Below are 22553 nucleotides of genomic sequence, written 5' to 3'. Positions count from 1 at the left end.
TCCTAATACTATAAGAAAATGATTGGCAGTAGTGGGGATCTGTGGGGGTGGGGAGGCGGGATTGGTAATAGTGGAAATCTGCGGGGGCGGGGGGTGTATACCTCATCAACAAGGGTACCTGCATAATGAACATTTGTATACCTAACCCTGAATTATTTCCCACATCTTTAAAATTAAAAAAAAAATTTTTAAATACATTAAAAAATAAATAAATAAAATTATTGGCTGGGCTTGGTGGCTTACACTTGTAATCCCAGTGCTTTAGGAGGCCAAGGCAGGAGGATTACTTGAGTCTAGGAGTTTGAAACCAGTCTGGGCAACATAGCAAGGCCTATCTCAACAAAATATAAAATTAAAAAATAAGCTGGGTGTGGTGGTGTAGGTCTGTAGTCCCAACTGCTTGAGAGGCTGAGGTGGGAGGATTGATTGAGCCAGGAGTTTGAAATTGTGGTGAGCTATGATTCTGCTACTGTATTCCAACCTGGACAACAGTGTGAGACCCTGTCTCTTAAAAAAAAAAAAAAAAGGACTTATTTTCTTGTAATTATTTCTTAATTTTAACTGACCAAAAGGTGGATACCACGTTTTTTATTAAATGGTGAATACAAAACTCTAACAGACACTAGTGGTTTGCCTCTTCTGAGTCCATTTTCTTCCCCTTCACTGGGATGTGGTAGCTTGGGGCACATGCGCCTGGCTTTCGCCCTGCTGTTGATTTCATTCTTCTTGTTAGTGATTAGTTGGAGAAGGGGCACATGATTTGGTCCGGTATGTGAAGGGAAGTCGGCTTGGGGCCCCAGAACTCAGTTTTCTTGCTGGCAAAAAGATATTTGGAGGAGGGAGGAGAAGGCCATTTTTTAGCTGGAAATTGTTGTGTGTGTGTGATGCTTGGACTTTGCTGCCCTCTTAACCGTGGGAGACACTAGGTGACTATAAGTATATACACTGAGTGTGGGACACTAGAAAGATGAATCTTTCTCTAATTTTAGTTGTTGAACATTTTTATATTGAGGGTTTAGATACATACGCAGGTTTGTTACATGGGCATACTGCATGGTGATGAAGTTTGGGTTTCTAATGAACTCATCACTCGAATAGTGAACATGGTACCCAGTAGGTAGTTTTCCAACCCTTCCCCCTACCTTAGGTGTCCCCAGTATTTCATGTTTCTGTCCGTGTATACCCAGTATGTAGCTCCCACATATGAGCGAGAAAGAAACATGTCTTAATGGTCTTGTTAAGTCACTGAATTAATCAACCCTAAAGTGACACTGTCACAGATTATAGGATTATAGGTGGTAATGACACTTCTTTATTTTTAAGCCAGTTGAATCAAGAGATTTTTATTTGCAGCTGAATGCATCGCAACAGATGTACATTTCAGTTGTGAACTAAGAAATGTATGAACAGAAAATAGACTCCGTTTTAGCTTTATGGATATTTAAATGACAGTTCTGACAGATACCACATGTTGTTAGGAGATTCATAAACAGACTAATCAGAATGAATACTGAGGTAGTATATTGGCTGAATGTCAGCCTGGGTCACAGTGGACTGACAGATTCTGACACTTGCCAAAAACTATCTTGATTTTATAGTATTTCATCTGGTATAAGTGAATTTTCTTTTCATTATTTAGGGAACTCACTTTTGTTTTTCTTTATCCCTTTAAGTGTTATTAGAGGAAAAAAAACCTTTGACAATAATGTACTGAATGATTAAAGCACCTTTTATTTAGGGCCTGACATAGCGAGGACATGTGACTGACAGTTGTCTTACCCAAGGTCAAACAGTGGACCATGTTCAGAGCTAAGAATAGAGTGAGAACTTTCCACATAAAGAATAATTAAGGCCTGTGGAAAACCTTCAGTAAACTAAATTTTGAAACTGAATTTTCATTGTTTACATTGCTGAACTACAAATAAAATCTCCTCATTGGGTTCTATTGGTGTTTCTGAAATACGCTTCTTCCTGTAAAGGGTGTTGATTTCTCCTCTGACAGGCCCAGGGCATTAAAGGATTAAAGACGTTTGAGTAAGAAAGCAGCCGGTCAGGTAATATAAAATACTAGCCAGCAGATTAAGTGTATTTTTTTGTTTTTCCTTTTTTTTTTTTTTTTTTAAATAAGGTTTTAACATTCAAACATTTAACTTGTCCTTGAGGAAATAGCTCATGTCAGTTTTGTGATTTCACTAATGCTTGGAAAAAAAGGTCAGACTGTAAAAAGCAGGGCTGAACAGTGTCTGTCTAGAGGGAATGACCGTTACTGGCCTCTGTTGCGTTACTGCTTTGCCTTAGCAAAACTGTCGAATGGGATTTGCCACTTGGGGATGTTGAACCCTCACCTTTTCCCTGGGGCCATGGCTGCAGATGGGGCTCCTTGCCCTCCAGTGGCCCTGGCTCTTTCCCCTACTTTGGCTGCGCTCTGCGATACAATTGTGAGCTCACCCCAAGAGTGCGATTCTTATGCTGGCACATAGTATGTGTTCAGTAAATAGTGGCTAGAATTAAGTGGCTCAAACGGTATGCTACACATGTGCTGTGACCAAACATGTGCTGTGATTTGTCAGCCCTCCTTCCAGCCTCCTACTTCGAATGCTCTACTGCTGGCTGTCCTCCGAGCAGGGAAATACATCTTCCTTCCTAATATATTTTGTTTTCCTTAAACAAAATTTTTTAAATTAAAATTTAAAAATTTTTAGTATTGTCCAGGCTGGTTTAGAGCTCCTAGCATGGTCCTCCCAGCTCAACCTCCCAGAGTGCTGGAATTATAGATGTGAGCCACTATACCTGGCCCCAAATTTATTTCTGAATTAAGAAAAAGGCAATGACTACGTAAGTTATTTAAAGTTGGACCCACACATAGAAAAGAACAGACTGAATAGTAACCATGAAGGAGGCATTTGAAAATTGGCAATCAACAGAAAGACAGCAGCAAGATTTGAGAATGACTACTATGGATTGGTAAAGAATAAAGACTTGTTTTTGTAGCTCTAACTGTCTACTTGAACCCTTCCCTAAATGCACATATGCCATATACCGGACGTTGTGTTTTTCTCCCTTACGTTTCATACGAAAAAACACATTTTCTTTCCAGTTACTATATATACTAAAATTGTATGGCATATGGCTATTTCAAATACAAATACCTATAACTTTTAGTTTTAGAAGAAAACAAAGGCACTACAAAGATTAGTAAAAAGTCTTTTGAAAATATGACTAAAGTAGGAGTAATTGTCTTAAAAAAAAAAACAATTCTTGGTTCCCAAATTTCACAGTTAGACTGAAATTCATTTCTCGGGTAATTAAAAACAGGACTTCAAGAGTAAAATGTACAGATACTCCCTGAAGTTTTTTCAGTTATGGTTTAATGATGCAGTTTCAGATCCTTTCTCTTGGGTTACAAAATGACAAGGATGCAGCTGTGACTAAATGCTAGCGGGACATCTTTTGGGTCTGAGTAATAAATGCATGCTTTTGGTCGACTGATTTTTAAGAGGTGATTTTTAAAAAAAAATAAGATTATAGAGAAACAAAATACAGTACTGGGTGTGACCATCCAATCTACTTCAGGCTTAGAATAATTATCTTTTGGTACCGGATGTCAACATAAAAGTTGGGATATATTCCAAATCATTCCAGTTTCCCTGAGTTATGTTTCCATAAACTATTAAGCATTTCTTGAACTTACACACATTTCCATTGAAACTGTGACATTTCTTGGCCTAACAGTTTCCATAAGAGTGCCACCTGCGGTATAATGAAATCTTCCTGAATTGTCTCTTTTTTTGCTTGAAGGCATGTTTCCTAAGACTTGGCTCCAGAATTTGGAAGGATAAAGTGGTTTTTCTCTCTTTATACTTAATGATTTAAAGTCCTCTTTTCTCTCCACTCTTTCCAATAAAGGGACATTTACTTTGTCTTTTCTTTCTTGTGTGTTTCTACAAATTGTCACACTCAAATTTTCTTTAACTAATGAATTAGAGGTCGCAGAAGGATTAGTAATTCTATAGTTTTATAGATCAAAATCCTACAACAAGGCTTGCTCTTTATTTTGGGTGAGATTTTTCCAAGAGGTTTCTCAGAAGCACAAGTATATATATTTGTGTGTGCTCAGTTATAGGTAAGGATGTCAACCCAGTGACACAGAGAATAGAGTTTTTAGCCCTAGTTAAGAATAATTTTTTTCCAGCCGGGCTCGGTGGTTCAGCCTGTAATCCATGCTTTGGGAGGCTGAGGTGAGTGGATTGCCTGAGCCCGCAGGTTCAAGACCCGCCTGGGCAACTTAGCGAGACCTCATCTCTACAACAAATCAAAAAAACTAGCCGGGCGTGGTAGCACGTGCCTGTAGTTCCGGCTACTTGGGAGGCTGAGATGGAAGGATCGCCGGAGCCCAGCAGGTCGAGGCTGCGGTGACCGGGAGCGGCCACTGCACTCCTGTCTGGGTGACAGAATGAGACTCCAACTCAAAAATAATAATAATAATAATATTTTTCCGTTTGAGACAATCATAAGAGCTGATAGTTCAAAGGACGAGTACATGGGAAAGAAGCAGCTACCATCATCCTTAATTTTTAGTTTCATTTCTGCCATTTTTAACCATCCAATAGCACAATAGCACGTATAGGCAACTGGCCTAGCCGTGATTTGTCTATACCCAGACCTGTGAGAAAAGAAGGCATGAAAATGCTACGTTTTAAATTTATGAATGTGATATCAGAGCAGATATTTTTCCTCAGCAAAGTTAACTTCTTTTTAAAATCTTTTTCTAGTTGTAGTAGACCTCTGTATGTTACTGAGGAGAGTGCATTACTCCTTTGATAGAAGGTCATGAATAACCTCAGGAATTGCTTGTGAACGATCCAGGTTGCTATTTTTTCCTGAAAGGTGAGAGCATTCAGGGCCGATTTGGATTTCTGTGCTCTACATTGAGTTATCTCTGCATGGCGTGGCGGGCAACGGTGCCAGGCTCCAGCTTGCAAAGGGGTTTCTCTTTAGGCCCATTGTTTCAAAATAGGGTCATGTTACTTTAGCAGTATTTGGTGGCAAAACATGAGATACCAAGGCAAGATTTTGCACATATTTCCATGGAGCTTGAGTAAGTAATGTTTTTCTGCACATTATTCTGAAGCTGTAGTATGCCATGTCATGAAGTATAGACCTGATTGATTCCACACACACATTATGTTTAATAGTTGAGAACTCTGAATCAGACGCTGAGGATTTATAGAGCGAGACGAATGAGTTCAGTCCCGTACTGTCATGTACTCTGATGAGAGATTTTGCCCACGTTACTTTTCTGAGCTTCAAGTTTTTTTCGTCTATAAAATGGGGACAGTAATAGCACCATCCTCATAGAGCTGTTGTAAGGATTAAATGAATGAGTGAAATGGGAAGCACTTAGCAAGTGCCTGGCATCTAGTAAGTGTCCAGTAAATGTTAGGTTTTAAAATTTCTGCCTTGAGTTTCTCACTTGTTTTGTAATCTTTTATTATGGTTAATTGACTCTTAATGTTTACGAAAAAAGCCTCTAACATTATATAGCCCCAGCCCCCAAAGCCCCCATTTTGTTGTAGAATATCCTGGTAAATATTGCTACTCAGTTAATGGCATGTTTTATATATTTTATTCTTAATTGCACTTTTTCAGAAGCAGTGTCAACAAGGACTAATTAATAATAAAGTTAAGTTGGTAGGTTTGTTCCAAGAATGTTCTCCTCCTGGGCTCTGCATTTGAATAGGGGCCTTTTTGTTTGGAGGCCAGATGTATTATAGAAACATTCTCTCAAGATGGCTGCTGACAGGGCAGAATATTGGAAGAGAAGGAAACAGGTTGGTTACATGGTGCTACCAAAGACTGAGGTGTGTATAGATAACCGTCGTCAGATAATCTCTTCTCTTCTTCACCTCCTCCCAAATACTATCTAGTTTGCAACAACAAATTTAAAATAAGTCAGGGAATGATTTAAAGATGAAGATGTCAAAATTCTGACAAGGAGGTCTCAGCTTCACAGCTGAGAATTTGAATAGCTGAGAGATCTGAGATTCAAATCCTTGGTTTTCTGATTCTAAAGGTATTATCATGGCCAAGCACAATGGCTCAGCCTGTAATCTCAGCACTTTGGGAGACTGAGGTGAGAGGATTGCCTGAGCCCCGGGGTTTGAGAACAGCCTGGGCAACTTGGTGAGACCTCATCTCTACAATGAATCACAAAAAACTACCCGGGTGTGGTGGTGTACACTTGTACTTCTAGCTGCTAGGAAGGCTGAGGTGGAAGGATCACCTGAGCCCAGCAGGTCGAGGCTGTGTTGGCCGTGAGCGTGCCACTGCACTCCAGCCTTGTGGGCGATGAGTGAGACTCCAACTTAAAAAATAAATAAATTAAATAAATAAAGATTTTATCACTACACCAATGTAGATAATTGGGAAATGCCAGGAGTTACTCATTTTCCTCAATGAAGAATGTTCATAGCAGGTATTTCTTTTAACAAAAAAAGTAATATTTAGGCTAATTGTTCATAGGTTGTTAGAGCAGTTCCTTGGTTATTTCAGTCACAAAATCATGCAATATGAATACTGTAGAGCAGTGGTCCCAACCTTTTTGGCATCAGGGACTGGTTTCGTGGAAGACGTTTTTTTTTTTGAGTTGGAGTCTCACTCTGTCGCCCAGACTGGAGGGCAGTAGCCGCTCCCGGTCACCGCAGCCTCGACCTGCTGGGCTCCGGCGATCCTTCCGCCTCAGCCTTCCAAGTAGCTGGAACTACAGGCGCGCGCTACCACGCCCGGCTCATTTTTTTTGATTTATTGTAGAGATGAGGTCTAACCTGCCCAGGCGGGTCTTGAACCCGTGGGCTCAGGCAATCCACTCACCTCAGCCTCCCAAAGTGCTGGGATTACAGGCTGAGCTTTCTTGTTTTAATCAGGTTTATATAATATTATTGCTTTTAGGACTATTTTATATTTATGTACAAAATTACAGTTTATATTTTAAAACCTATACCTGTGTTCACTTGTGTGTTGGTGCATTTGAGAGGGAATAATGGAAAAGTTTAAATTTGCTGTTAATTTGATGTTGCTAAGCTGTGAAGAAACACAACTGGTTATAAAAATGGAATTTGTCTCAAAATTGTAATGCTCATTATGTGATAGAATGGAGTGCCCTCTTTAACTCAAGGCAACATAAGCAGTATGATTACATTTTAAATAGTCTAAAAAGTGGTTGGGCGCGGTGGCTCATGCCTATAATCCCAGCACTTTGGGAGGCTCGTTTGAGTCCAGGAATTTGAGACTAACCTGGGCTAAACATAGCAACACCTTGTCTACAAAAAGTTTAAGAAAAAAATTAGCCAGGATGGTGGCCTGTGCTTATAGTTCCAGCTACTTGGGAGGTTGAGGTAGGAGGGACGCTTGAGCTCAGAGATTGAGGCTTTGGTGAACTGTGATCATGCCACTGCACTCCAGATTGGGCGATAGGGTGGGACCCTGACTCAGGGACGGGGGAGGGGAGTCTAAATTGAGGAAGCAGTGTCAAAATATATAACATGTCATGTGTTAATTTTAATTATGTGGGCAGATGTGCCAGTTTCATTTACAGTCAAATCTTTGCTTTTTATTACGATATAAAGATAGATCTTTCTTTACGATATTTCTTTTTTTTTTTCTTCAAAGTTTTAAGACAATGTTTATTAGAGAAAGAATGGAGAAAAGAAAGGGAGACATGCCACAGCTGGCATGGCCAAAAGAAACTGTCTACAATATTTCTTATCTTGGGAAATTAAAGTGCATACTGCTGATGTACATGTAATCCACAGAAACAATTTACGTTCCTCTATCCACTCTAAAATACACTTTGACCTCTGTATCAAACTGTAATAACCAGAATTTTGTCCTTTTGAAAAAAGCATTGCAAACATATTCTAGTGCTTGGCAACTTCTTAACTGAGTTTTAAAAAATGCAACAGATAGAATTTGTAAAAAAAATGACAGTTCCCATTCATCCAGACTGCACACTCTTTTTTGTTTGGATGACTATGAACGTAGACATACTAAGTTTGGACCACTTGAGGTTCTCCGTATCATCCTGTCCTCTCCTTCCAGCTTCTGATAAATAGATGAGTATGCCTAGCTGGAAATAGAGGAGTCGAGTAAGAATTTGGGTGGGATTTCTGGCCTTAAGAATATTGTTTTATTCCTACAGTGTCTTAAAATAAGGCTATTCCCTCTACGAGATAACAGATTTTGAGCAATTACATGAAATCCGTTACTGCACGTGATACAGTTCAAAATATATCATGTCTTGAAATTAATTGTTTTGCTGCCCCTGAATTTGCTTCATTACCGTGTGGCTTCCTAAGAAAAGATACCCTAATTCTTGATCTTTTTTCTAGTGAAGCAACTGTATTGGGGCAATTTTCTAGACTATTGACATATTTGTTGCTACAATTTTGAAATTCATTGTATTGATTCATGCTTTAGTAGGAGAATGAGATAGTGTTTCTGAAGCAGGTATTAGACTTTCCAAAAAACCTTGTACCATGCAGGTAGCAGCTGATAGTCTCTTTCCCCTACGTTCCCTATCTTTTTTATTGTTTGTGCAGTTGTTAGGAGGTTGATGGTACTTTATCCAAGTTGCGGTTCCAGTGTTCTGCTTTTGGGTTCCCTATTCATAAAACAAACAACAATCTCCCGGGGATAAAAGAAAGCTCTTCCTCTTTAAATAGCAGGCAGCATAGATGGGGTTTTTCAGGTTTGAATTTCCATGTGTAATAACTGCATTTGTCTGTAGGAGAAAGGACTCCTTGTGGTTTTCCTCCGTTACCTCCTTGAAGACACATGCAGACAGCCCCACGGCACACGTGGCATTGACCTAAGGCTGGGGACTCACGGTTTTGTGAGAACCAGGCGAGCCACGGCCGCTTCTCTCACTGAACGCCAGTCCCAGAGCAGCTCGTGAGGCTGGAGGGCTGGAGGTGGAGCCTTCGCTCCTCTCCCGGCGGGTGTGCATTGGCTCTTGGAGCTCCGTGTGTGGAGAGGCAGGGTGTGCTCGCAGACCGTGCTGGAAACTGCAGTTTCTATTTGGGGTGCCCACGGAGAAGAGCACCGGGAAGACAGACAGCAAGCACCAGTGCCATGGGCCAGCTCTGCTGCTTTCCTTTCTCAAGAGATGAGGGAAAAATCAGTAAGTGGGGTTTGTGCAGAATCCTACGGGCTTGACTATTTGGTGGGCTGGCTTCTAGGGGTAGTTTTGATTTTTCATGTGGGAAAAAAGAGCAGACTAATCTGCTGTGATTGTTCATGTGCATTTCTTCAAGAGACGAGTAGGTATGTAGTTATAAATTAACTGTAAAAGTGCGATAACTCAGTAGATTGGCGATGTCAAAAATACAAAATATTGAAAACTCGCTTCTGATTTTCTCCCCTTGGTATTTTTTTCAGCTCATTTTTATCACACTATGTAGAGTCAGAGTTTAGTTTTGAGTTTCTTCAAATCACTGCGTTCCATTTGATATGTTGTACAAGCAAGGCTTCATTTTCTTCTCTGAAACTGGCATATTTTCTGAGCAGTGCTGAATAATCACAGAGAGAGAGAGAGGTAAAGCTGGTTCTGAAATGATGTACATTACACACGGGCAGATCTCTTCGTGTGTCCTCTGCCTTGTTCCTCCGAGAGGGGTCAAGTGTAGCTGTAAGGCCACTCCACTCGAGTGATGCTGCTTTGCTCCCAGCAGAAACCTCGTGGAACCTGCCTAAATGAATGTCAGATTCCACAGCTGGTTGTGGCCCAAAAAAGAGAACTTAAAGTGGTGACATTTGCATTGACATTTTTTCCTCACTGGTTTGTGTGTATTCACTTACATTTTAGCTTTGTTAAATAGAATGCAGTCATTTGGTTAGTATGCTGAGTAGAGTTTGCCTTATACTACTTGCCACAAAATATGAAATTTTTACTTCGTTTTCAGTAGAACGTTTCCAGTCATACTTGCCAAATTTGCAGCCACATTTCTGTCACATCAGTGCTTGATTCTGATTTAAATAGGTCCACAGAATTTTATGATATCTAGTTCACATAGTCAAAGATCCACGTCTGGTTCAGATTTCCTGCCACTTGGCTTCAGGTAACTAGCCAGGGACTATTTAAAAAAAAAAACAATGCATATCCTATACCTATTCACTCAGGAAATAAGTCAGTTTTTACAAGACATTTTTTGGGAATGCTTTGGAATAAATGTTGGAGCATTATGCTTTGAAATAAATGCTAGAGTTTCCAAGCATTAGAGACTTCAGATCATTTGACTGTTAAAAAGAACCAGTAAACTGTGCTCTAAATTTTACTTGTAAAATGGTACTGTACAGTGTGTGACAATCTTGCTCTTCCCACCTGAGATGACCTTACAACAAAACCACCCACTTTCTAACAAAGAGGACTGGTGTTCGTCTTGCAACCCAAGACTTGTCAGAGTGTTTGTTAGAAGGGTGTGTTCGTAGTTCCTGAAGATTTAGGTTATTGATTTCATTTCTCGGGAAACCCTCCTGTCTGGGAAGGCTTGGCATGGGCAGATGCAGGGACAGTGGATTCTTTCCGCACTGTCTGCTTCCTACTCCACTGCTCGGGGCTTCCCAGGAGCAACTGCCATCCTGTTCTGGTCTCTTCCACCCCTGGCTGTAAGCAGCCTTCTGGCTCCATCTGAAGCCAGTTTCAACTCAGCGAGGAATTTGCTCTTTTCTGTCTTATCGGGGACGATTGGAGAAGAGTCTTGTTTTACATATAGAACTTTCTCATATTGATTGGCAGGAAATGGTGTACGCTGCTTTTAGGGTTTACTTGCTCAAATCCCAAACTTTCAACAACAACAACAAAAACGAAGATAGGACACAGTGTCTGAAGTGAAGTCCTAGTCTGGAAGTGTAAATTACGCTTAGCATCAATGCATTTGCACCCCCTATTCACTTCTAGTCGCCTGGTCTTTGCCATTTTCCCCCCATCAGTCTTTCTTCTGTCTGATTTTGTGATTACTTCTCTGTTTCTCTCCTCCCGATCTGCTTCACACTTCATTCACACATCCCTTGGACACACATATGCACATTGTAGAGCTGTTTCCTGGTGCTGCGTTTAATGTCTCTGCTAGAGGGTCGTCTCAGAGAAGCTTCTATACCATTCAGGCTTAACAGTGCTTTATAAAGGGGGTGTTAACAAAAGTGGCAGAGAATTCATTGCTTAGCACTCCTCAAGAAACATATACATTAGCACTGACTGTAGGTGTCCGTCCATAAGTTGTTACACATGAAAGAGTCCACAGTACACATTTGGGAGGGCCCAGCGTTTTCTTTGATTTTGCCACTGGATGGTGCAGGGACCTCCTGGGTCTTATTCTTCTTGATGTCCTCACCCAGTAGCCTTGTTAACCTGCTCTGAGCTGTGCACTTCACCTAAGGACAGAGCACAAAAATGCAAATACCCACACCCCTCAAGTTGTACTGTAAGGGGCAGTGGTCCTGGAATGTTCCTCTTGAGTATAGTTCAATTTATGGAGAATTCGATATGTTTTGGTGGAAGTTTAAATTTGTGGGTGTTATTCTCAAAACACAGGTGAGTTGGAAAGCTCGTCCTCTGCAGTCCTTCAGAGATGCAGCCAGGATGTACCCAGTTGGCCAAGTGGTAAGAGTCAAGCAACTGCTCCCACTTTTTCTGCTATTTTCCTGCTTTTGCCCTTTGGTGGTGGTGGTAGATATAAAGAATTCCAATTTTTTTTTTTTTTGAGTTGGAGTCTCACTCTGTTGCCCAGACCAGTGCAGTTGCCGCTCCCGTACACCACAGCCTCGACCTGCTGGGCTCCGGCGATCCTTCCGCCTCAGCCTTCCAAGTAGCTGGAACTACAGGCGCGCACTACCACACCCGACTGACTTTTTGATTTATTGTAGAGATGAGGTCTCACCAAGTTGCCCAGGTGAGTCTCGAACCCGTGGGCTCAGGCAATCCACTCACCTCAGCCTCCCAAAGGTGCGGGATCACAGGCTGAGCCACCGAGCCCAGCAAAGAATTCCAATTTAATTGATTTATTAGTACTACTATTTTACTCTGATCATAGCAAACAAAATTATTTTTTACTCAACTAGTTGTACAGGGACCTAAGTTTGTATGGAAAGTCAGCTAGTTGGGCACGGTGGCTCATGTTTCTGATCCTAGCACTTTGGGAGGCCAGGGTAGGAGGATCACTTGAGCCCAGGTGTTTGAGACCAACCTGGGCAACATAGTGAACCTTGTCTCTACATAAAATTAAAAAAATTAGCTGGGCATGGTGGCATGCACCTATAGTCCCAGCTACTCAGGAGGCTGAGGCGAGAGGATTGCTTGAGCCCACAAAGTCAAGGCTGTGGTGAACCATGAGCACACCACTGCACTCTAGTCTGGGTGACAGAGTGAGACCCTGTCTGGAAAAAAAAGTGAACTAGTTAACTGTGTGCATAGCCAGAAATATTTTTTATGCAATTAAAAAATTGACACATAATAATTGCACATATTTATGTGGTACATGTGATTTTTTTTTCTTTTTTGAGTCACGGTCTCACTCTGTCACCCAGGCTGGAGTACAGTAGCACAGTCACCATGATCATGGCTCATGGCTCATGTCAGCCTTGACCTCCTGGGCTCAGGTGATCCACCTCAGCCTTCCAAGTAGCTAGGACTAAAGGTGCGTGCCATCATGCCCAGTTAATTTTTTGACTTTTTTGTAGAGATGAAGTTTCACGAACTGTGTTGCCTAGGCTGGTCTTGAACTCCTGGGTTCAAGCTGTCTGCTTGCCTTGGTCTCCCAAGTGCTGGGATTATAGATGTGAGCTACCACCCCTGACCTACATGTGACACATTCATATAATATGTAATGATCAAATCAGGGTATTTAGGATATCCATCACCTTTGTTGTTTCTTTGTGGTGGGAATATTTCAACTCTTCTAGCTATTTTGAAATGTATTATAAGTAATTATTAACTATAGTCACCACTCTTCTGTGATATTGAGCACTAGAATGTATTTCTTCTTTCTGGTTGTATGTTTGTACTCATTAACCACCCTCTCACATCCCGCCCCCACCCCCCAACCTTTCCCAGCCTCTGGTAATCATCAGTTTACCCTCTCTTTTCATGAGAGCCACTTTTTTAGCTCCCACAAACGAGTGCAATATTTGTTTTTCTGTGCCTGGCTAATTTCACTTAACATAATGACCTTCAACTTTATCCGCGTTATTTACATGACAGGATTTTGTTCTTTTTTATGGCTGAATAGTATTCCTTTGTGCACATACCACATTTTCTTTATCCATTCATCCGCTGATGGACACTCAGGATGACTTCATATCTTGCCTGTTGTGAATAGCGTTGCAATAATAAAAGTGGGGGGTGCAAGCATCCTTTGATGTACTGATTTCCTTTCCTGTGGATAAATGCCCAGTATAGGATTGCTAGAGATCCTGATAATGGGGTGAATAATCAGATACTGCAGAGCTTATCATTGTTCATTTGTCAGTTAATGCAGCATGTAGTAGCCAAGGCCCTTTTTGTTTAAATCCCAGAAGTTGAACATTTTTCAAAATGTGTACTTTTTTTTTTTACCACAGTAAGTAGAATATACTGATAATGAATGCATGTTTTTTGAAAGATGAGACACTTTCTATTGCTACACAGTAATATTCTTAACATTGAAAATTAGATATTATAGGATTAACAAATACTGTAGATATTCTCCAGTGTAGTTTTTGCTCGACACTTACATATAGGACTTTCATTTCTTTTTTTTTTTTTTTTTTTGAGTTGGAGTCTCACTCTGTCGCCCAGACTGGAGTGTAGTGGCCCTGGCCATCACAGCCCCAACCTGCTGGGCTCCGGCAATCCTTCCACCTCAACCTTCTTTTTTTAAATCACCTAACTTATTGTGAGCATGAAAGGAGTGTCCGTGAACAAAATGTCATTGCACAAGTCTACGGACGACTGCCATTTATCTCACTAAGAAAATCTCAAAAGAAAACTAAGTAGATGCCTCTCTAATGCAGACTATTCCCTTGCTCTTTTCCTGTTGCAAATTTTCCTTTTTTAAAGTACATAGTTACTTTATTTTTATAAAGTGAAATAGATGAATGTCCACAAATGAGCTGACCTGCCTCATGAGGTAGTCAGTCTCCTGTCAAGTGTAGGATGGGGAAACCACCTTAGGGTGTAGTAAGGGAGTGTGAATTTGCTAATGAATGGGTGAATTGACAACTCAGGTTCTTCTTAGTGTGATATTCTGTGATGGCTGAAAATACAATATTAGAATAAGTATGTATTTTAATGATACACAATTTTATACACAAAATATGTTTCAATCTAGTTTTTTTGTGTGTAATGAATTACCAAGGCCATTTATAGTATTCATTTTATAAATACAAGTCAAATCTCAAGATAATTCCTGCTGATGTGAAATTTGACAGTATTACATTAATTCATAAATTGAGGTATGCAATGTGGATTTCATGTCTGGTGAATACTTATGTTTTTGTAACTTAATTACCATGCTAGTGATTGCATTTTCCTCAGGGAAGTCTGCACTAAAACCAGTTCTCAAGAAGGCTTCCTGGAACTTGTAGAATAGCTTTATACTTTTCTCATTTGCACTAAATATACACTGACTTCCTGGTTATCTTTTGTATGTCTGCTCTGTCTCACCATGTGGATTTCAAGAGTACGTGTTGTATATTTCTCTTAGTAGCACCAGACCCTAACATAGTGTCTCAGCCAGAGGAGGCATGTTCTAAATACTTGTCAATGAAGACAGTGATTCACCTTTCCTGGCACGTTGTGTCTGTGAGAGAACTTCAGTGTGGGTCAGCCTATCAGAGGACAGAATATGGAAAGGCTCTGGTGAATGTTGGCGCTCAGAGGGAGCTTTGGTTACTGAATGTACCAGAGAAACATCTTCACAGATTCTCACTTAGACGCTACAGCCTGGGCCCCAAGGAATGTGGATGGGGAGCCTTCCATCTGGGACAGTGACATTTATCTTCTTTCCTTGCCAGTAGACATGGCTTGCACACAGGGGACACAGCATAACTCCGGGTCTGCTGTCACCTGTAGAAAGCCCACGGTCCGTTGCTTGGCAGGAAGTACTTACTAGAGGCAGTGCTCAGGACAGGGATGGAGACCGGGTAGGACCAGCTCTGCCACTGCGTCCTGTCTGACTCTGGAGAAGCTGCCTTCATTCCTCTGACTTAAAAAGTGGCTGCCCAATTACTATGATTTAAAAAATTTTTTTCTTTTTTTACCCATTTGCCCTTTAGAGCTAAGAGTCTAGGTAATGAAAGAGTGAGTGATATAGATATGATACAGTTCTTTCTTTTTCTTTCTCTACCTCCTCCTCTTTCCCTTCCTCTCCCCTTCACCCCCTCCTCTTTTTCTTAATTCGTTGATGCTTACTGTGTGCCAGGTACCATGCCAGGATGATTTTCAAAACTGCATTTGAAATGCAGCTATTAGAAAATAGATGCTTCCAGCTGGCCCCCTCAAGAGGGGAAGCTGCTGAAAGCCAGAAGTGTCTCCACTTCTCAGCTACTGTCCTGGGTGTTCTGGGCTGAGAGCTGGCAGGGGGCTGGGAGCTCAGTGCCTCCTGCTGGAGTTCAGTGCCTCCTGCCCCCTTTCTGGAGCAGCGAAGCCAGAGGTCCCGTGGTAACCCGAGACGGCATCTTGTGCAAGACCTCTCTGAGTCTCTCTGGTGGTGGAGGCAGCAGGAGTGGTGTGCAGTGTTAAACATTTAGCCATAGTCATTAAAGATTAGACTTTTCCCTTATTAAATAATATGTGCTCAGGAAGTTGATGTTTCTACAATCAAGTATAGGGATATCAGAGCAAATGCTGGTGGTGGTGGCTGTTCTTTTCTACCGCCCTGATTCCTTCTGTTAATTCATAGCTATGTGGTGACTGCATTTCCTTTTATTAGAGTTTGCCTAGATCCTACCACAAATGTTGAATGATTTTCGTTAGGAGTGCCAAGGTTGGAGAATTGTTCCCAGCCCCTAGTGCCACCATTGGCTGCTGTGAGCTATATATACCCGGGTGCCCTGTCCTCCAGCCATGTGGTGTGACTTGTCCTTGTGTCTTCTTTCTGGGGAGCCATGAAAAAAGGAGCGGGGAATCTGATATACATAAAGGTTTTGTCTAATGAAAGCTTCATATCTGTTACTCCCTCCTGGGGCATTTGCATTTTAATAAAACCAAATTATCCCTCCTGCTCTTGGGAAGCATTTGTAGTACAATAATAAAATAAATTGAGGCCAGGTGCAATGGCTCACGCTTGTAATCCCAGCACTTTGGGAGCCTGAGGCAGGCAGATGGCTTGAGCCCATGGGATCGAGACCAGCCTAGGCAAAATAGCGAAGCCTCGTCTCTACAAAAAATATTAGCTGGGTATGGTGGCATGCACCTGTAGTCCCAGCTACTGGGGATGCCGTGATGGAAGGATCACCTGAGCCCAGGAGGTGGGGCTGCCATGAGCTGTGATTGTTGTGATCATGCCACTGCACTTGAGCTTGGACAACAGAGTGAGACCCCTGACTCAAAAATAAAATAAAATAAAAAAGTGATGATTTAGCCCAAAATAATCTCTAATGGCAGAATTTCAGACATTAGGCTAAGGTTAGTAAAATTCCTTCAGGGCATCCTTCTATTTAATTTTGGCCATACTTAGTATGTAGGTCTTTGAGCTTACATCCACAGACTTCCAATACCCATAGTCAATAAACTCAAAAGAGCATCAACATTTTCAGTGGTGTCATGTGGTAGAAAAATAACTTCAGAGACAGACTGACTCCGTTTGCATTTTTGGTTCTGATATTCACCGTTTAACTTCTAAGCTTTTGTGTCTTCATGTTACATAATATCTACCTATTATGAAAATTAAATAAGTTAATGTGTATAAAATGCCTGGTGCTGTGCTTGGTGCAGTAGGCTCCACAAATATAATTTCTCTGCAACAAATAAAGAGTGTATTAATTGCATAACCATAGCCACCTTAGAAGTCAGCCTGGAAGAATGATGTTTTGATTTCCACCTCACCCGGAAGGGAAAAAATAGAACTTCAGACGTTGAACTGTTGAGTAGACTTGTAGCATCGATCTGCACAACATCCTTTCCTTTGGGGGACCCCCTGCCCCCTCCTTGGGGTCCTGTCCATCATGCCTTGCTTCCTGCCCAGCAAAGTCCACCGCAGTCTTCCTTAAAATTTGCTAGAGTTGACAACAAAAAAACAAGACAAAACAAAAAAGATTTGCTAGAGTCTGTCTTTGGGGCTGTGAGTAGAAAGGGTGGAAGCATAAGATTACAGTACTGGTTGGTACTATGTAGTAAGTACAGTAAGGGAGAGTGTTTTTGAGAATGAAGCCAGCACAGAAGAAGGCGGAGCCTAAGGGAGGCGAGAGAAAGAGACAGTGTTTGAACCTCTCGAGTTCAGCCACGTGGAAGACTTTCTCCACTACAGGAAGTAGGAAATCTTTTTTTTTCTTTCCTTAAACCTACTAGCTTTAAATTGGCATTATCTGCAGCTGTGGATGCAATTCTGGGGCCACTCAGTCTATACAAGTAGAAATAAAACCATAGTTTTGTCAAGCTGACTTCTAAGGCGACTATGGCCACACAATATATTCTTATTTGTTACAGATAAATTATGCTTCCTGAATTTGTTATATGCCAAGCTCCAGTGTGTATTCTGAAACAAACATTACCAAACTTAGTGAAGAAGTAAAAGCTCTCTGATTTCTCCTGAATCTTCATGTTCCATTCTAGTTGCAATGAAATTTAGCCTCAAGTGAGAGCTGCTGTGAAGAGTTCGCTTCAGTTAATACAGTTGAGCCCATCACATTTGGAAAACTCTGAGCCAGGTGTTCTGCAAGATACAATGAGTAACACATGACTTTTTATTTTTCAAAAGATTGACATGACTTTGTAAAAAGAAATCTGTTGGATTCCAAGGTTTATTATGTCCTGAACAGAAAAAGCTGAGATAAAGGATCTTGATTTATGCTGTCAGTCTAACAAGCGAAGCCACACCTCTTACCTGCCAGGGAGGTTCATAGCTAAGTCAGCAAAGCCCAGTGAGAGTGAGCTAATTACCACCAAGACTGAAAGTTACCTAATGCTCCTATCACAGGCAGGGTTTACAACTTGACATGAGCAAACACGGTTTCTATAGCAACCATTTCTGCGAAAAAAGTGTCCTATAACATAATAACAGAGTTACAAGGTAACAGACCTTGGAGCAAATTTTTCAGTAGCATAGTCAAGTAGTCAGAAAAAAACTGAACTTTATGATGAAGATATAAAGAATAAGTATATACCGGGCTCGGTGGCTCAGCCTGTAATCCCACGCCTTTGGGAGGCTGAGGTGAGTGCATTGCCTGAGCCCGCGGGTTCGAGAGCTGCCTGGGCAGCGAGACCTCATCTCTACAATAAATAAAAAAATCAGCCGGGCGTGGTAGCGCATGCCTGTAATTCCGGCTACTCGGAAGGCTGAGGCGGAAGGATCGCCAGAGCCCAGCAGGTCAAGGCTGCGGTGGCTGGGAGTGGCCACTGTACTCCAGTCTGGGTGACAGAGTGAGACTTCAACTCAAAAAAAAGTATAGCTTTAACTTAAATTTTATGCTAATTGGACATGTGTTAGTTTTATTAAAGGCTGAATTCAAGATATTTGAAGCTTATAATTTTCTGTTCTTACAAACTTTCCCCCAAACTTGTGAATTTAGTCAAAGATATTTATAACCAATAATAATATATTGTATAATATAACCAAATATAAAAATATGTAAAAACCAGATGCTTGGAGTTGATGGAGAGAGGGTTTCATGTTCCCGAGGGAGCCAGAGCTCATCCAGTTGGTAATGCAGATGGGAGAGGGAAGGAATCTGGTGGCAAAAGGTGATCTGAGTCCTTTTAGAGTTTGCCTGGATTCTGCCACAAATGTTGAGTGATTTCCGTTAGGAGTGCCAAAGTTGGAGAATTATTCCCAGTCCCTACTAGTTCAGCTATTGGCTGCTGTGAGCTATATATACCTGGGTGCCCTATCCTCCAGTAATGTGGTGTGACCAGTTCTTGTGTCTTCTTGCTGGGGGGCCATTCTCTCAGCCGGAATGAGAAAAGACAAATTAGCTGTCTTAAAACATTTAGAATCCTATTTGATGTGGAAAGGAATGAAGGGTTGTTTTGTATGTCTCCAGGGGGACAAAATTAGGGCAGCGGGTTAGTTTAGCACACTGTTTTGGTGATCTTAGAAGCCAGATGGTAAAGGTACAGTAAGCCCACTAGTATTCTCATTATGTTTGCAATAAATCTTGAGCCCCTCCTCTGCCTCTCTTCTGACTTTGTGGTCAGACAGTTGTTGGCATTTGCCATGTGAATTACATCAAGCTTCAGTTTTAAAGTCCCACATGTCTGACTGTCAGAGCAAAAATAAAGATTGCACTTTCTAAACTTTTTAAATGTTCAGCTAAAGTTAGCTGTCAAGTGCAGCCTTTTTAGAGTTTGAATTGATGTTTATGATAGCTAATAAGCTGGCAAGAAGATGAATTGTTAATCTAAGACTTTTTATCCCAGCCTGGGCAATATGGCAAGACCTTGTCTCTCTAATAAATAAAAAAATCAGCTAGGCATGGTGGCGCATGCCTGTAGTTCCAGCTACTTGGTAGGCTGAGGCAGAAGATCACCTGAGCCCAGCAGGTCGAGGTTGCGTTGGCTGTGAGTGTGTCACTGCACTTCAGCCTGGGCAACAGAGTGAGACTTCGATTAAAAAAAAAAAGACTTTTTATCGAGGGCTGTTGTAGTCAGACCTTATTTAGAGCTGGGACAAGCTGGAATATATCCTGAGGGAGGCCAGATTGGTGTGGAACCTGGAAACCACATCACAGGAGGAAGCCTGGAGGGAGGAGGCTGCTCAGCTGGAATGAGAGAAGACAAATTAGTTGTCTTAAAACATTTAGAAGGCTACTTAATGTGGAAGGGAATGAAGGGTTGTTTTGTATGTCTCCAGGGGGACAATAGGGCAGTGGGTTAGTTTGGCACACTGTTTTTGGTGATCTTGAAGCCAGATGGTAAAGATATAGTAAACCCAGTAGTATTCTAATTATGTTTGCAATAAATCTTGTTTGAAACAATGAAAATCCCGGAATGGAGTCCTAAAATAGAGAAATTATCATAGTCAAATTTTCACATTAATAATTCATAATACATTACCTGAAAGAGGATTTTTTTAAGGAAGAATTTTCAAACTATTTTAAGCCATCAAACTCTTTTCTTTAAAAGGAAGACCAATCTTTTAATGAAAAAATGTGGACCTTTGTATTTCTTAATTTTTAATAACTATAAATGACAGTTGTAGATTAGTGCTTTTAGGATCAACAAACTTGTTTTTAAGTATAAGTAATACACGACTTTAAAATATAAGTAATAAACAAGGGCCCTTGTTTAGGTACATTTCTGTACACCTGTGTACCACATAAAATGTTGATTTTTAACTCTTGGTAATAACAGCTGGCTGCTGGTATCAGTGAGTTCCAGAAATAACAAGCTAAGATGTATTGCCTGTTGACTGTATGATTGTCTTTATAAATGAAATTTCAATGAAACGATTTGTCCATATTTAGATTTATTTTAAACTAATTTTCTCTAATACGAGTATGGTAAATTCAAGATAAAAATTCATTGAGTCTGGACACACTCTTGTAATCCCAGCACTTCAAGAGGCAGAGATGGGAGGATTGCTTGAGTTCATGTGTTCAAGACCAACCTGGGCAGCACAGTGAGACTTTGTCTCTACAAAAATTTTAAAAAATTAGCTGGACATGGTAGTACATGCCAGTAGTCCCAGCTACTTGGAAGGCTGAGGCAGAAGGATGGTTTGAGCCCAGGAACAAGGTGGCAGTAAGCTTCGATTGTGCTACTGCACTGCAGCCTAGGTAACAGAGTGAGACCTTGACTCCAAAAAATAAATAAATTGAGTTGCTATTGTGTACCCTCTATTGTATGTACTTAACGTATTTAACTTCCAATGTAAAATCATATTTACAGATTTTATAGAACCTAAAAATGTATATGTAAAACTATATGAAATGTGAATATCAAATTCAAAGAGAAACTCATTTATGGAGAAGCTCATGAAATAGGCAGTTTTTCTAAAAAACTTCAAGTTCATACCTGCTCCTAACTTTGCATCCTGTATGTCTGTTGGTTTCAGTAAATACAACATTGTGGGGGGAAAGTACAGAAGTAGTACTTAGGAACTGTACTGGCTGTTTTAACAGATAAAACTATAGTACAGGGAAGTAGTTAAGTAGGTTTTGGAGGAATCAAAGGTGGAGAGGCAAGACTGAGGAAAAAGATAGTAATTTTCAGGCTCGGTTGGCGTGTGGGAAGGTCCCCCTGGCAGCTGAGACCCAAACCTCTGAGGAAGGGTTGTCCTCCCCAGGAAGTGTCCTAGGAGCACAGAGTAGGGAGCCCAAAGCGGGGCTTCTGGCCTCTGAGGAGGGGGCACTGGCCAACTTGGCTGTTATCTCGGAGGGAATGTAATGAAGCTGATTCCAGGAAGGCGGGGGAGACGAAAACTGGAACCGGCTGCTTTCAGCATCGGTTGCTGGGCAACGCTGATGGAGCAGTGAGCAAATGGCAACGGGCAAGTTCCTTTTCCCCTGGGAAAAGGTGGCCCCTCTCTCCCTAGCACCCCCTGCTGGCGGAACCTAGCAGATCCAGGTGGCCAAAACGGCTGAGTCCCAACTCCATCAGCATTAATCTGAGTAAGGAAGAGTGGGCTTGGAGCTGAGGATGATAGTCTAATAACAGGCATGTAGCTGTTAGCTATGTTTTAACAGTATATTTTTTCCTTCATTGTTCCAAGGTAAGCATTTAGTTTATGCCAATGTTTTAAATAGGGGGGATGAAAATAGCTATATTGAATGATGATGTAGTTTTCACTGTGAATTTCCACAAATTTGTACGAAGTATTTCCAGTGAAGTATAGTTAAAAGAATAGGTATGCTCAGGCCGGGCGTGGTGACTCAAGCCTGTGATCCCAGCACTTTGGGAGGCTGAGGTGATAGGATTGCCTGAACTCAGGGGTTTGAGACCAGCCTGGGCAACTTGGTGAGACTTCATCTCTACAATAAATAAAAAAATAGACCGGGTGTGGTAGCACATGCCTGTAGTTTCAGCTACTTGGAAGACTGAGGAGGAAGGGTCACCTGAGCCCAGCAGTTCGAGGCTGTGGTGGCCGTGAGTGTGCCACTGCACTCCAGCTTGGGCAACAGAGTGAGACTCCAACTCAAAAAAAAAGAATAGGTATGCTACGGTAATTCAAATAAGTTGTTAATAAGATATTTCCAAGGAAAACCCTCACCCAGATTAATTTAATAAACTTTTAATAACTTATTTTTAAACTAATTTAGCAACAATTTATAATTTATTCTTTTTAAGTATGTTAAGCATGTATTCTGCAATGTTAGAGTGGTTTGTTTTTTTGTGTGTTTCTTTTTTTTTTTTTTTTTTGAGTTGG

At 41.1% G+C, this 22553-nt stretch overlaps 1 protein-coding gene across 3 annotated transcripts in view; it reads left to right on the top strand.

The window, feature by feature from the left end:
* The window catches only part of AKAP7 (A-kinase anchoring protein 7), a 160145-nt gene that overhangs the window by 120188 nt on the left and 17404 nt on the right, over positions 1-22553 (top strand). Inside the window, exons 1-2 of one of the 3 annotated variants that reach the window (XM_021719509.1) lie at positions 9037-9178; positions 11588-11656. The exons of 1 other annotated variant lie outside the window; for it this stretch is intronic. In XM_021719509.1, the coding sequence (XP_021575184.1) occupies positions 9130-9178; positions 11588-11656 (118 nt within the window). In that variant the 5' untranslated portion in view covers positions 9037-9129. Of the gene's footprint in view, positions 1-9011; positions 9179-11587; positions 11657-22553 lie in introns of those variants that run through there. One more of the 3 variants, XM_021719510.1, reaches the window with a different exon arrangement.

Source organism: Carlito syrichta, unplaced genomic scaffold (assembly GCF_000164805.1).
Source record: "Carlito syrichta isolate Samal-C Ts95f unplaced genomic scaffold, Tarsius_syrichta-2.0.1 Scaffold314781, whole genome shotgun sequence".
Classification (NCBI taxonomy): Eukaryota; Metazoa; Chordata; class Mammalia; order Primates; family Tarsiidae; genus Carlito; species Carlito syrichta.
Note: the sequence above shows the minus strand (reverse complement) of the source record. Positions and strands in the feature narration are given on the sequence as shown.